The 14,146-nt window shown below is 48.0% G+C and overlaps 2 protein-coding genes across 2 annotated transcripts in view; one reads left to right on the forward strand and one right to left on the reverse strand.

Moving 5' to 3' along the window:
- Positions 1–14,146, reverse strand: part of LOC131294594 (angiotensin-converting enzyme) — a 61,248-nt gene that overhangs the window by 33,846 nt on the left and 13,256 nt on the right. The window lies entirely within an intron of this gene.
- On the forward strand, positions 4,327–6,243 carry LOC131294627 (skin secretory protein xP2-like). The gene is made up of 2 exons (XM_058322675.1): positions 4,327–4,338; positions 5,188–6,243. The coding sequence occupies exons 1-2, from the start codon at positions 4,327–4,329 to the stop codon at positions 6,241–6,243; spliced, it is 1,068 nt and encodes a 355-aa protein (XP_058178658.1).

The following is a 14,146-nucleotide window of genomic DNA, read 5'->3' on the forward strand; positions in this document are numbered from 1 at the left end:
TGCTTAATTTATGCAACACCCATCGGTGCGTGCCGAATGGTGCGCATTGGACAATTTCCTTTCCATTTTTCACAATTATTTTTCGTTTTTAAAGCGTGCAAACTATCACCGACCGTTTGGTTTCACATTTTCGGGTCATTCGATGTTCGGCAAAAACGGGGGAAGAAAAAAAAAAGGCAAACGACGAATCATCCGTTTAGTACCGCGGGTGATGTTTTTACCGCGTTTAAGCGTGCAGAGAAAAGTGCCCCCGGAGTCGTAATGAGTGGCTAAAATATGCTCCAAAAGTCCTTGCCGTTGCGTTATTGGACGACAATCGACATCGCCGGTTGCCTTGACATATGGCCTTTTTTTACATTTTAAACTGAAACAATCTTAACCACAGTGACCCAGTTCGGCGCGCTGTCGTGCTCGGTCGTACTATTGCATCCTCGTCCAAAGCCCCTACGCCATGATGCGATCGTCACGATCGGCAATTGAAGTAAATGGATCGGAAGGTAAGCCGGGAGTCGGTAGAGAGAAAAAAAAATACATGCAGAAACGAGAACGGCCACCGTGTTCATTAGGATGGCATCTGCGAGCCGATCGATGACGTGAAGTGCGAGTCGGACCGCTGGTTCCATTACTATAAATCGCATCAACTTGAAGCAGACGAGCGAACCGGTGAAAGTACGGTCGGTGGTAAAAAAAAAAGGAATCCTTAAAAAGCGTCCGATGAGGCAAACTGGACGAAAAGAGACTCGAAATGTCTTTACCAACGGCCTTGGATCTCCAATACCCCATTTTATTCCTATTCTTGAAGATACTTTTAGTCACTCCGTTAACGCAGCACGTTTTCGACGCTTGCTAATTGAATCGAAGTTTATCGAAATGAAGGTGCTGTGAAAGCTGCCTCCGGACCGGTTCAAAACCACAGCACTTTAAGGCTCACCCCAGCTGGACGGTACTTTCATGCCAAGTCGGAAGAAAACCAACACCGAGGGTTCGTCGCTGTACCGGCCGTTGATGTCTAGTGAACCGAACACGCCCGTTCGTCGCTCGCTCGCGTTGCCTTATCGCTTCGCATCCTCGGCGGTGCGCTAGTGACGGTTTGGCTTGAGGAAATTACACGCACACAGGTTTCATTACGAGCGTGGTGCCCCTGTTTTTCGTCGGTCGGTGTTGTTGTTTAGGTTGGGACTGTTTTTCCACCTTCCAAAGGGGCAACCTGCAAGCTATCGGGTGCGCGCGCTCGCTCGCATACAATGCGGAGTTCGAGTGGCACATCTTGGTTATGTGGCCGCGCGGTCCCAACCATATGGCACCGCGGGCACGCGATGTAAGAGACCACCTGCTGGTCCACTGCACCGATTGATAGATGCGTGCTTTGTTATGGTTTTGCTTTTTTTTTGCTTTCGGTATTACGGCTTCTTTCGTGAACGAGTTTTTCCTTCCCGGTTTAAAATTTTCCCACCCCGCGAAGCGACACCGCACCCCGTTCGCTGGTGGTGATAATAACTGCGCTGACCATCGGGTGAATATGTGCGTCGAACGTAACCCGGTTATTACAATCGGGGAAGGAGACAGAATGAAACAAAACAAAAAAACTAATACACTAAAGGATGTCCAGAAATATGCGAAACAACCAATTACGAACCACTTGGTGTGGGTTGTGCCTAGTAGCGCTTCCCTAGGAGATTTTCCGGTTCCAAGGAACCATCGGTAAGGGAAAAGAAACCACTACAAAACTTAACCAATGGAACGGAATGGTTTATGCAAATCAACACGATTCGTTGTTGACACTGGTTGTTTCCTTTTGGCAGAATTAATTTTGAACCTGAGCTTGCTTGATCTCACAAGTTCAGACTAGCTAAACAAACCCATCCAAGAACGCCGGACGGTCCCTAGAACGATTGTACAAAAGATCCACTTCCTACTTCCGGAAATTCGGAGACACTTCCTGGCGAATCAAAAGCAACACGAGGGCGGAATTAATTAACGTACTGTGCACTATCCACCGAGCGTTTACTCCTCAGGTTCAAAATTGGTGGCCTATACCACAATAGTAGAGAATAGGAGTTCATTATGCTTATTGTTTTATGTTCCGTCCATAGAAATCTGAGTTTTCTCACAATTAAACTCTCCGTGGAGAGGTTTTCGGTTGGATGGGATGTTGTTGTGTTGGAAGATGTTGAAAGAATTTTCGTTTGTTTAATACACACACCATTACTAAGCTGTAAGAAATGCTCTTGTGCCATGCAAGAATTGATACTTTCCACCTGTATGATAGATAAAGTGTTTGCGGATTTAAACCACTTCGGATCAATTGCCAACCAAGTGGTAAACGGTTGTCAATCAATCGCCATTTCATCCGTCCGAAAACTCACTCTCATCGACGCAATCCCGCAATTGGTCGTCGCGCTCGATCCGGACGATCAGAAATAATATGCCACTCGTTAGTTTCTATTTTCGAAGGATTTTCCAAAGCAAAAAGGTAGCCGAGACGTCCGAAGGTTAGTGATGTTTTCTTCAGCGGACACCGCTACCCTTCACGCTTCCAACGCATACCGACGCGAGCATTAATGTGCCAACTGTGACAGGATGTTGCAACTATCCTATGCCTAGCGGCCCATTTCCATTCCAGATCCCGGAGAGGGGCTCCATGTTGGCGATTTCTTTTTTTCTCTCTGCTCCGTGCCGCCACCTCCGATGGCAGGATTAGGTTCGCTTTGCGCCGGGCGAAAAGCGATCGCCGTCGGATGAGGTGCGCACACACGCGCCTATGACCTTGCGGATCTCATGTTTTTTGGGCACGATCGCGATGGCGACGCGCACTGATGGCTTTTCCTTCATCCTCTCATGGCGGTGGAAAATGAAAAATGAATGAAAAATAAAAAACAAATGAAAACCAAACAACCACCAGCAAACGATGCGGAGGCCAGACACGGTGTGACACGAAAACTGTCTACCCGGGCCGGAGGTGATTTCTAATTTCTCATCACTTCCACGCAGCGAGGCGGGCAAGGTTCGCAATGCGCCGTTTGCGTTTGCCGTATTTTTCGCTTTGGCGGCGATCAAATTGTGGCCGGACGAAAGTAATGCCCGTTTGCAATGAGATTGGTAGACGCACTATCTCGAAAAACACCGTCGACCATCTGTACGGTTTGCTAATGAGCAGCAGATATTATCGTGATGCCGCGTTGCATCAAGAAAACCGTTTGAACGCGTTGGTCGGCGCATAAGTGCAAAAATTGTCACACCGATTACGCACCGACGGTTGCACCGTACGTGATGACCGTTTATCAAATGTCCCCGATTGAGCCGCACGATACGGGTTTTAGGGGGTTGATTGGTCAACCGATGTTCAGAAATTGTACATATCTTGCTACTGTTGACACGACGCCGACGACATTGAGAGTAACTCAGAGCGATTTGAGGATCAACTAAGACAAATTGAAGGTAATGTCAAGAACCTCCATTAACTCAGATGTTTTGAGCTCATTGTTCCTATAATTGCTTACGACACTCATATATCAAGGCATGTTGTTGTTTAATTGTATTTAGCCTTTCTCAACATCTCTTACAACGTAGAAACCAAGGCGATTTCTTTTTTACATTTCATCCATATTTCACCGCATTTCGTGCCGTGCGCTTCCGCTGTAGATCAGAACTTCCGCCCCACCCCCTCCGAAATGTAAATGCTTGAAACACAAGCACAAAGAAATTGGCAACAAGATGAAGCCAACCAAAACAAAACCTCAGTTAGGCGCAAGAATGAGAACCATCTTCTTCTCGCATAATTAGCGCTAGCCTTGAGATAGTTGTTCGAAAAAGTGCATCACCGAACGGTTCAACGTACGTCCGTGCCAAGGGAAGTTCCGGGCACGTTGAGGCAGCAAAGGGTGAACAAACAAGCGGCCCCCTGCAATCCCCAGCAGGGATATGTGCAACACCCAGCCGATCGGCGTGCACTAAAGCCGCGATGAGGATCATGCAACGACACTCACACTTCGCGAGCGGCGCACTTTTAGTACACTGGAGTCACTCAGCACGTGGAGGGCTGTACAGGAGCCACTCACTCGCTCGCTCACTCACTCGCTGGGGGGCATAGTGTGGCCACCCCCTAGGGCACGCAAGGAGGGGACGCCCGGTCGAGCGAAGCGGCTTGGAAAACCGTTCCCCACATGGCGCTAGGTTTGGGAGGGGAGCCGAAACGTGAACCATAAAGTGGCTTTTGTATAAAAGACGTTGGCGACCTACCGACACCATCCAGTATCTCTTCGGACTCTGGTATTCCAGTATCCACCGCTGTTAGGACAGTGTAGTACAGTTTGTAAGCGTATCACAATGAAGTCTCTGGTACGTGCCTTTTGGTTTTAAGTTCGTCTAAGAAAAGTGTTGTTGCATTGAAAAGTTCACATTTGATTGAAAGTATACCAAGCTATTAGAGAGCAGTTCTGTTGCCTTAACATTTATGCCACTTCTTCGCCACCAACCGTTTGTGATTGTGCAGTTTTTGTGTGAGCCTTCGGGCAAATGATGGACTCAACATGAAAACAAAAACATATAAAACATTAAAGTGAAACTGACGATAAAAAGTGGTGATATGCGATTGGCATGCATCGAAAATGTATTTGAAAATGCGTGATGAAGCGGCTGTGCTTAAAATTCACCCAAAGGATTCGCCCTTCCCAAGCGACAAATTCCGGACCAACAACGCATCGCAGTAAATCGGAGTGCGCAATCATTTGCATGCAAACTGCACGCACACGAACCGTCAGGTTCCGCAAGTCTGGTCGTCGAAACGTGTTTGACTCCTTCCACACGAGGTTCGGTGGCACTTTCAGTCCTCCGCAGACCCCTCCAAAGGCCCCTCCGTCCCTCAAGGAGTTGGTTGTCGAAGTGGTCCTTTTTTTTACTTGCACTATTTGCAACACATAACCGAGCAGGCGTCGTGGTTAAATAGCGACACCCCGACCTCCGAGGGTGTGATTTCGCCCGATGGTAGCTTCCTGTCGACTGCCGATAGGAAGCTGATGGGAAAATGATGACGGGATGCGTACGTCGGTGCACATTTCCCGAACGATCAAGGGAGCACCCGGTTGCGAAGCAATTTTCATAACGCGCTTTACCCTCCGTCTTTTTCGCGATCGACCGATAGCTTCCATGTGTAACGTGTCTGTGTGTGTGCATTTCATTTCCTTCCAGGTGTTGTTGGGTTTAGCCACCCTACTGGTCTTGAGTTCAGCGGCCGAGCAGAAGCAGCAAGCGGCGGCCGAAGAAGCGAAACCAGCCGAGCAGGGTGACAAGCGTCACGACAAGCGTGGTCTCTTCGAGCATGACTTTGGCGGCCACGACTTCGGCGGACATCAGTTCGAGTCGTACGGACACGGACACGCCTACGATTTCCATCCGCACCACGAGAAGACGCTGACCATCGTGAAGAAGGTCCCCGTCCCGTACCCAGTGGAGAAGCACATCCCGGTGGCGGTGGAGAAGCACGTCCCAGTTCCGGTCAAGGTTGGCGTCCCGAAACCCTACCCGGTCTACAAGACGGTCCACTACCCGGTCAAGGAGATCGTGAAGGTGCCCGTGCACGTCCCGGCCCCGTACCCCGTGGAAAAGAAGGTCCATGTCCCAGTCCATGTGCCGTACGATCGTCCCGTCCCGGTTAAGGTGTACGTCCCGGCTCCCTACCCAGTTGAGAAGAAGGTCCACGTCCCGGTGAAGGTCCATGTCCCCGCTCCGTACCCGGTGGAGAAGAAGGTCCCGTACCCGGTGAAGGTCCCGGTGCACGTTGAGAAGCCGTACCCGGTCGAGAAGATCGTCCACTACCCAGTCCATGTCCCAGTCGATCGCCCGGTCCCGGTCCATGTGGAGAAACCAGTCCCAGTGCCAGTGGAGAAGCCAGTGCCGTATGAGGTCATCAAGAAGGTCCCATACCCAGTCCATGTCCCGTACGATCGTCCCGTTCCGGTGCACGTTGAGAAGCCAGTGCCAGTGCCGGTGAAGGTCCCAGTCCCACAGCCCTACCCCGTGTACAAGCACATCCCGGTCCCGGTCGAGAAGCACGTCCCGTACCCAGTGAAGGTTCCGGTTGACCGTCCGATTCCGTACACCATCGAGAAGCACGTGCCTTATGAGGTCGAGAAGCCAGTGCCGTACCCAGTCAAGGTCCCGGTCCACGTTCCGGTGCACCACCATCACGAGGAGGAGTACCACCACGAGCATGTCGAGCATGACCTGCACCACCATCACCACTAGAGATAGCCGGTTGACGCATTGTGATAACCATAGGAATACCCTTTCCTTACCCTCCTACGACCACTTTCCTAACGACTCCCCAAACGCTTTACCCTTCCGGAACCGTAAGAAGCCCAACGCAATGTTGCTGCGGGGCCGTAGCCTTTACACTCACGGCCCATGACATAATAGCTAAGTGAATACTCGATACATCAACAACAACGACAAAAATGCCAAGAAAAACCAACACAAGACGAGAAAAACACAAAGCCTCCAGTGAGCCACTTATGAGCTCATAACGCATAATCGCCCCATATTTTTCACTCATTCGTCGAGTGGCATCGACAATCGAATTCAGCTCGATTGATAAGCATAATGATAGGGAAGCTCGCAATCGGAAGCCGGTAGAGAAAGCTGACGGTGAATTTCATTTCAAAGCCTCACAAAAGGTTGTAACTTGCACGCGAGTGGAGCGACGATCGCAAAACCGAGGAAAAACCAGTCCAAAAATGGTAGCACGATAGGCAGGAAAACGCCAACTCACCCGCAAAGAAAACACAAAAAACGGCCCAATTTTGGAACCACCCGGCTCCCAGTTTTGCTGATCAAACTAAATCTATTTTATGTGCTTTGTTTTTTTTTATGCCCTCGGGGGTTTTCCTCCGAGTTGTTAGGATCGTCTCCCCTCCGGCTTGAGGCGAGCGGCGAGCGTGTTGAACTATGGTCAACGAGACTTTACTAATATGAAAACCCGAAGAAAGTGGAAGAAAGACAACAGAAAAACTGAACGAAAAAAAAAAGTTAAATAAAATTGATTGTTGAAACCAAATCGTACCATCGTTGCGTTTGCAAAAGCCTTTCTTTATTATTGTGATGATAAAGCTTGCGGTAGGTTTTAAAACATGCCACCTCGAAATCACTACCGAATCAGTCCCAGCGCCCCGTTGGGAGGCTATATGCTTTCTACTTTTCGCGTGAGTCCACTTATAGTCGCTTTCATGGGGGAAGTATTAATATTTATTATTTTTCATTAACCATATGCCATCGATTGGGGAGACGCGAAAACTCCAATCTCGTGGAAAGAAGCACAACATCGCAATATTTCTTACATTGAAACTGGATCAAACCACCTTCGCCGGAGCATTTTGATGGATTGCCGGATAAATTTATGCTTCCAATAATTTCATCATTTAGTTTCCCGCTCGAGTGTGATCGAACGATTGCATACGTGAGTCCGCTCGGGGAGTTGTGCAACCGAAAGCCGCAACCTTGCAACCAGAGCAAACGAGCGGAAGGCTTCAGCAGCCGACTTCACATTCGTTCTCGTACGATCCAGTTTCTTCGGCGATCTCCGCCAACGTAGCGCAATTAAGCGGCCCTGCGCGACTGTTGCGCTGTAGCATTTCCTTTCCGTTTCGTTCAAGAGCGCAGCCGTAGAACATACGACGCTTGCTGTCGATCGCTCGAGGATCGTGCATTTCGCAATGGCCTGCCATGAGCATGGGTCTCCGGTGCGCCAGCGGTGGGTCAGCTGGCCGACATGTGTAGCAGAATCACGCTGTTGAAATATGGCTTCCTTCTTTGCCCGCCGATACCGATCACGCTACCGTCCGAGCCGTTGCAATTCACGACTCTGCAGCATACTTCTAATGCTACGACGGCTGCACTGCATCGGCGGCGTGACATCAGAACGTGTAAAGATCGTTTCCTACCAGCGTGCTCCCAAAGCGATCCTTTGCCAGCGAAAGGGAAAACAATGTCGATTCTAATGTCGGTCACTAGGGTCGTGAAGAACGGCCAAATGGGCTAGTTTCTTCGGCAGCCATATTGTGTGTTGTAGAAGTGCACGCTCTAGCCGCACTACGGACACTGCAAAGGCGACATCGTGACTGTATCGACGCCAACGGATCTTTCCTTGAACGATCGGAGGAAGAGTCTGAACGATGTGGGCAAATATTGCGACTTGCTATATAGCTTGGCTTATGAACTATCGTTAAGAATAGCAAGTGAAACCTTCAGTATAAATGTTATTGGTAGAATCATCAGCAGAATTTGTATTTGTTTCCAAATATATGAGATTTTAGCTTATAGCAATTTATCAGTATACTGTTGTGTGATTGAATTATTTCAAACGAGGATCGTCTCGTTTTACGCCTGTAAGTATGCTTTTATTTCACGACCTCCTGCAAGTAGGCAAGCGTTACTCCACCCAGCCGTTACGGAAATAACATCGAACTCGCGACTACTCGTAGTTTCCATTGCATAAATTCAAACCCGAAACATACTGTGTCCGTAAGTTCGACCAGTTGAACGAGTAGGCAAGCTCGATCATCTGCCGACTGTCGAAAAATCCAAAAACAGAAGCCGAAACTGGTCGAAAAGCTTTCAAATCTTTTGATTAAAACTAAAACATAAATCCGGTATTGCACGTGAAAACGGCACGTTTGAAAATTTCTATGAGCTTATGAATCTAAACTTTCTAAACAACCAGCCAATAAGGAATGTTCATCACAAATATTTCGCAACAGATATTTTATTGTTTGGACGTGGTTTTTGGAATGTTTGTCTTGGACTCGCATTTCTTCCACAACAAATTAAACATTTCTTAACAACGCCAAAACATTCCATAAACACATTAACTGCGAAAAAGGATCCCCCATGCACCGCCTGTTGCAATAAACCAGTTCCGTTGGTCTTCCTAACCTACTGACTAGCTTCAGTGTGATGTTTGTTTTATGCTTTGCTTCTTCTTCTAAAACATCTTCGTAAGCTGTCCAGGCAATCAGTGCTCGGCAAAAAAACAGCAAGGTGAAAGAAAGAAAGAAAGAAACCGAGCGTTGAAGAAAACACCCCGTAAATCGCCCCCAGGCCATGTTTCCCCACGGGTGCTTCATTCGATCATATTTACTTATGCTGCCGCGTCGGTCCGTAATTGCATAATTTATGATCACTCGCTGCAAGATTGTATTCATTCGTGTGCCGTATGTGTGCTGCGCTCAGCTGCGCGACTGAGGGTGATTGATGCTGGTTATTTGGATTGCCGGTGTCATTATTATTAGGGCCCGGTTAGCCCTTACGATGCCGTTGGGGAGGAAAACAGTTTCTTGTCTGGAGCGAACTGTCCAAGGTGATCGTTTGCGATCCATTGCGCCTTCCACCGGCGATCTTACGATAGGGACCAATCAAACCGCACCGTTCCAGCTGTTGTACCGAGTGGGCTCAACTTCTGGATCAAAAAGGGCTCACGAAGGGGCTCTCAAGGGCTGCCCGCGGTGGGGGCCACTTTTCCACTCGATTTCGAGCGGTAGGAAAATAGTGGTTGCACTTTTGTTTTCGCTACGAGCTTCTTCGATTACGGATCGATGCAACAAAAAAACAAACACAACCGACCAGCACGCAAACTACCACCCAAGGCAGGATGAAAGTGAATGAGGTGAGAGAAAGATCACAGCATCAATTCGCGCGCGCGCGCGCAAACACCCATACAGCCGTGTGCTATCACTGCCGGTACATGCCGATGCCACATTGGTGGAACATATGTTGGCCGCGTTTGTAATAATAGTTGCATTCGCCATCAGGTTTGCAAACTCTTACCTTCATTTTCCATACACCTCTCCCGAAAACTCACCCTCCCTGGGCCAGCCGGGGTCCGGTGACGCGGGCCGGAGTGGTCTGCTGGATGATATAATCGGGGCATTTAGAAGAGCACATAATTGTCGCTCGCTCGATGCCGGAGCTTTTGCGGCAAGATTGGGCGTCCCTAATCGATACGATTCGAGCGCCGGCACAGGTTAACTCCCCAAAAAGGATTACGGAGCACTCGGGGGACCACCAAAGGGAATCGTAAGCCGTGTGCAACCATAATTCATCGTGCACCACTTGTTGTTCTATGAGAAAACGGAGTAATGACCATCACCAAACCCACGTCACGGTGCATTGTGTCGCAATAAAATCGCATGCTGCACCCGGCGTTAAGACTCCACTCCAGCGAAATTGGAACGAATCGAGAATCGCTTGGGGGTTGTTAAATTTCCTTTTGCCGTTAAGAATCTTGTTTGGCATCGTTTGGCGGCCCCGCTGGCAAAACGGTTTTCCTCACCCCCATCTACCCGGAGTCTCCTGAACGGGTTCGCGGTTCGACAAATGTTAGATAATTCTGTGCCTGTGTGCGTCCGACTGCATTACGTAACGTTTTGCTCTCCCGTATTCGAATGCATTGCCGGCTGCATCGGACCCGAATGGATATTTCGCACCGTTCAGTGGTCGATGGTGAGCAAATGGCGTTGCGCACCGCTTCTGCACGAAAAAGGATGCAAAATCGATGCGTGAGAAAGTTTCGTGCCCTCACCGAGCGTACAAGTTCGTTACTCCCTTGCGTGATCTGGTTTAGTTAAACACAATGTTGCTTCAAAGTAGAACAATTGAAGCAAAATGAAGAGAAAATTGTTTGTTTCGGTACATTTCTTCGTTGATAGCTTTGTTGAAAGTAAACGAATTGTCTGACGATTGGAACACGTAAAAAAGTTTCTTGTAGTTTATTGGCGTCGCAAAAAAAATGTAAACTGATATTATTTATTAGGGCATTAGAGCGCCTCCTTACTATTACTCATTTTCTCAGAACACCTTTTCTTCCACACAAATGCCAAATTATTTGTATAAACTAATACAATACAATAGTTTTTGCTTAGTATCCTTAACTTCAAATTGTACATCTCATATTATGTTTCAAAAAAATATTTAATTTTATCCTAAAGTATCATTCATACCAAAACTCTCATCCTATTCGTACGAAATGTGCTGCAAAACCAAACAAGTTTGGTTTTCGGCCCTATCGAGCCTACTGTTTGCCGATTTCACTAGGCAGGAAAAACCAGTGAACAGTAGCACACAAGAAGGGGAGGAAAAATAATAAATTTAATAGTGTTGCGTTGCGTATGGGTGCTTGCATCGCGTCGAAGCAAACTTCTTCGACAATTTGTGCGATACGATCGCGAAGACACTTAAATAAAAAACCATCGTCGCTCCTACCAGGGACGAAAGTAAGAAGTCATGCGCGAGAGGAAAAGTTCGTCTTTCTTCGCTTCGGTTACGAACGAAGCGCACGCGTCAAAAAGGGACGAACAACCAGCAATTGAAAGTCCTTCTCTTTTTTGGGTAACCACTGCTGTTTCCTCGGTCGTAGTACCAAAAATCATCTGCAAGGCGATTACTCAGCCATGACGGGTGAAATTTTCTGTTTGACCTCTGCGTAGAACACGCCGCTTTGATTGAGCGTTAATTTATCTGGTATCCTCTCGAAGGTACATCTTCGTGGCTTTTTTTTTAGTTTTGGGGTTGCGAAAACCATCATCAGCCGAAATTAAAGGGGGTAAAGTTTGTTTTCCGAAATTGTACTGGTTTATTTGTTTGTAAATATGTTGGAAAATAAGCTTTCTTATTTAAACACACCATATTTAGTTCACCAACAATTTATTAACGTTTCAATCCAAATTATTTTGTAGATAAACTTTTGAGGCCACATTTTTCAGCATACCAGTAGTTTATATAATGGTCGCAAAGAAAATTCGAACCGGCCAACAACCGTCGAGCGGAAAATGAAGTTGAGCGGAAAACACATTACTCAACCATGGGCAGCTGTGTGTGGTTACATTCCCGTGTGTGGTTTCGTTGGCCTCTAATGCACTTCGAACCTCTGCTGCTGATGATTGTGCACCGCAAGAGATCTTTTTCACTCGTCAACCGCACCATGGTCCGTTCAAGGCTTGTAATCTATGTGTGAAGGACGATGTGGGGAGAAACCGTTTTTTGAAGAACAAAACGTTTGGGCTTTGGTAAACTCAATATATTTGCTAGTGTTTTCGTAAGTCTCCAGAGCTGTTTAAATTTAATTTTAATTTAATTCAAAGAAATGATATTATTCTTATTATTACCTCTTCCTAAGAGGTAAATAAAACTATGTGATACTATTTTTAGCCGAGTCTCGCTATTTCAAAAGCAATATCAATCACGAAACAATCGTCCAACCGTCAATCATCGATGCTACAACCTTTAATCCCTGGTTTACGTAAGCCCAAATAGTAGTAAACAAGCGCCGGGCTGTCGTCGGACAGCAACGAAAGACTTCAATGAAATCAAACCCCCCCGTCAGCGACGAACCTCTCCCCGGGCAACCGACAGCCTTCCGCTCCGTGGCTCCATTTCAAGCCATTGCTCCAAATACCGATCGACCTAGTTTTCACGTTCCAGCCCATCACCGTCACCGGCCCCCTTTCGCGGGAGTCTCCTCCCGGGGCGTGTTTGGTGCCGGACCCACACTTCTCGCGGGTAAACTTTGCGAACCACTTCCAAGATCAATCAAATGGGACGATTTTATGCTTCAGCCAAGCCAATGCCGATGGGACAGAGTTTTCGAGAGGGAAGGGAATTATATTCCTCTAGCTTTCGATCTCTTTTCCACTGCCTGCCCGCTTGCTGCCGCACCATATGCCTTCCGGTCCAAGGCAAGCGGTCCATCCGCCGGCGAGTCAATCCCGGTGACCAATTTCCCGTCGACCCGGTGAGCCTACGAGGGCTCGGAAAAGCAATTGGGCGGGATATCGATAGAGATAAAAAAATTAATAAAAACACAGGAGAAGAACGGCGGGAAGAAAAATGCCGCACAGTAGAACTAATACATTTATTTACGTTCAAACATTTCCAAAGCCCCCTCGAGCCAACATTATGTTGTGGAGTAGCATGTCGATGTGTTGAGTGTTCGTATGTTGTTACCTGCTGTTTGTTTTCCTTTTCTTTTTTTTTAGGTGCTGTTTTGCTCACTTTATTTGCGCTCCGCGATAAAACGCAAGCCGCGCGGCATGAAAAGTGAAAGCATAGCAGGTCAACGCCGTTTTGGCCAAGTTACCTAGTGTCCGGCTAAGGCGTGCGCGTGCCCTGCCGCGTGCGTCGCGAGTTCATTATGACTGCATGGCGGGGAGCGCCCCACCATCATTTCGCCATCACGTCCCCCTCCCTCTCCCCCCCCCCTCCTCCTGCAGCCGGACGATGACCTGCGGGCGCGGTAGCATAATGTGTGCCATTTGCTCGCCTCTTGAGACATCGTCGGCTGTGATCGACAAAAATGATCTTCACGGAGATTTGAAAAGGAAACTCCAATGGAAAGAACGGAATGAGCTGTAGGAGAGGGTGGCGGTGGCAAAGGTTGGTACAGGGCCTGGGCTCGTGTTGCGTGCCCTCCGTAGGATGGTTGAAACAAAAAGTAGCAAAAACACATACCTACACCATTAGGCTCGATGTACCGGCATGCGTCAAGATGTAGCGTTCAGGTGAAGAAAGGGAAAAACAAAACCAACAGAAACATTGCTCGAAAAAAAAAAATCTCCCCCCATCCAGCATAAGTAAAAACGCGACGGCATTGTTGCATAATAAAAATCTATCCTCAAGACCGTATAACCTATATCTCGCTAATTAATCTGCACGCGGACAAGCGAAAGCGCTAGAGACACATCGTAAGGTGGCACGCGGAGGAAAACAGAGGGAAGAGTGCACCCTCCCGGGTGCAATCGAGTAAATTGGCAAATTTAACGTACGCGCACAAATATGCCCACAGAAAACGGCCGGGGGTAACACAAAAATGGCAAGCCATCTTCGGCAAAGATCTTCGGCGTTGGAAATTGTCTAACTTTTCCTCCGCATTAGCGCGCGGGTGATATCGCGCGGGTTTTTCTTCGCACCTCGCGCACCCATTGTTCGGCGCCGCGACGGCTGATGATGGCCAATAATTTCGTTCGCATTCAGGTGCAGCTCAGTCGGACAGTTTAATTGCTTGATGGTTTCTTGATGGGTGAATGCGAACGGGCTCGTCGAGAAGGTGTCTGTCACGGAAAGCCCGCACAGGCTCACCCTTTCATTGCACGGGAAAACAATG

The sequence above is a fragment of the Anopheles ziemanni genome, chromosome 2 (assembly GCF_943734765.1).
Source record: "Anopheles ziemanni chromosome 2, idAnoZiCoDA_A2_x.2, whole genome shotgun sequence".
Taxonomy (NCBI): Eukaryota; Metazoa; Arthropoda; class Insecta; order Diptera; family Culicidae; genus Anopheles; species Anopheles ziemanni.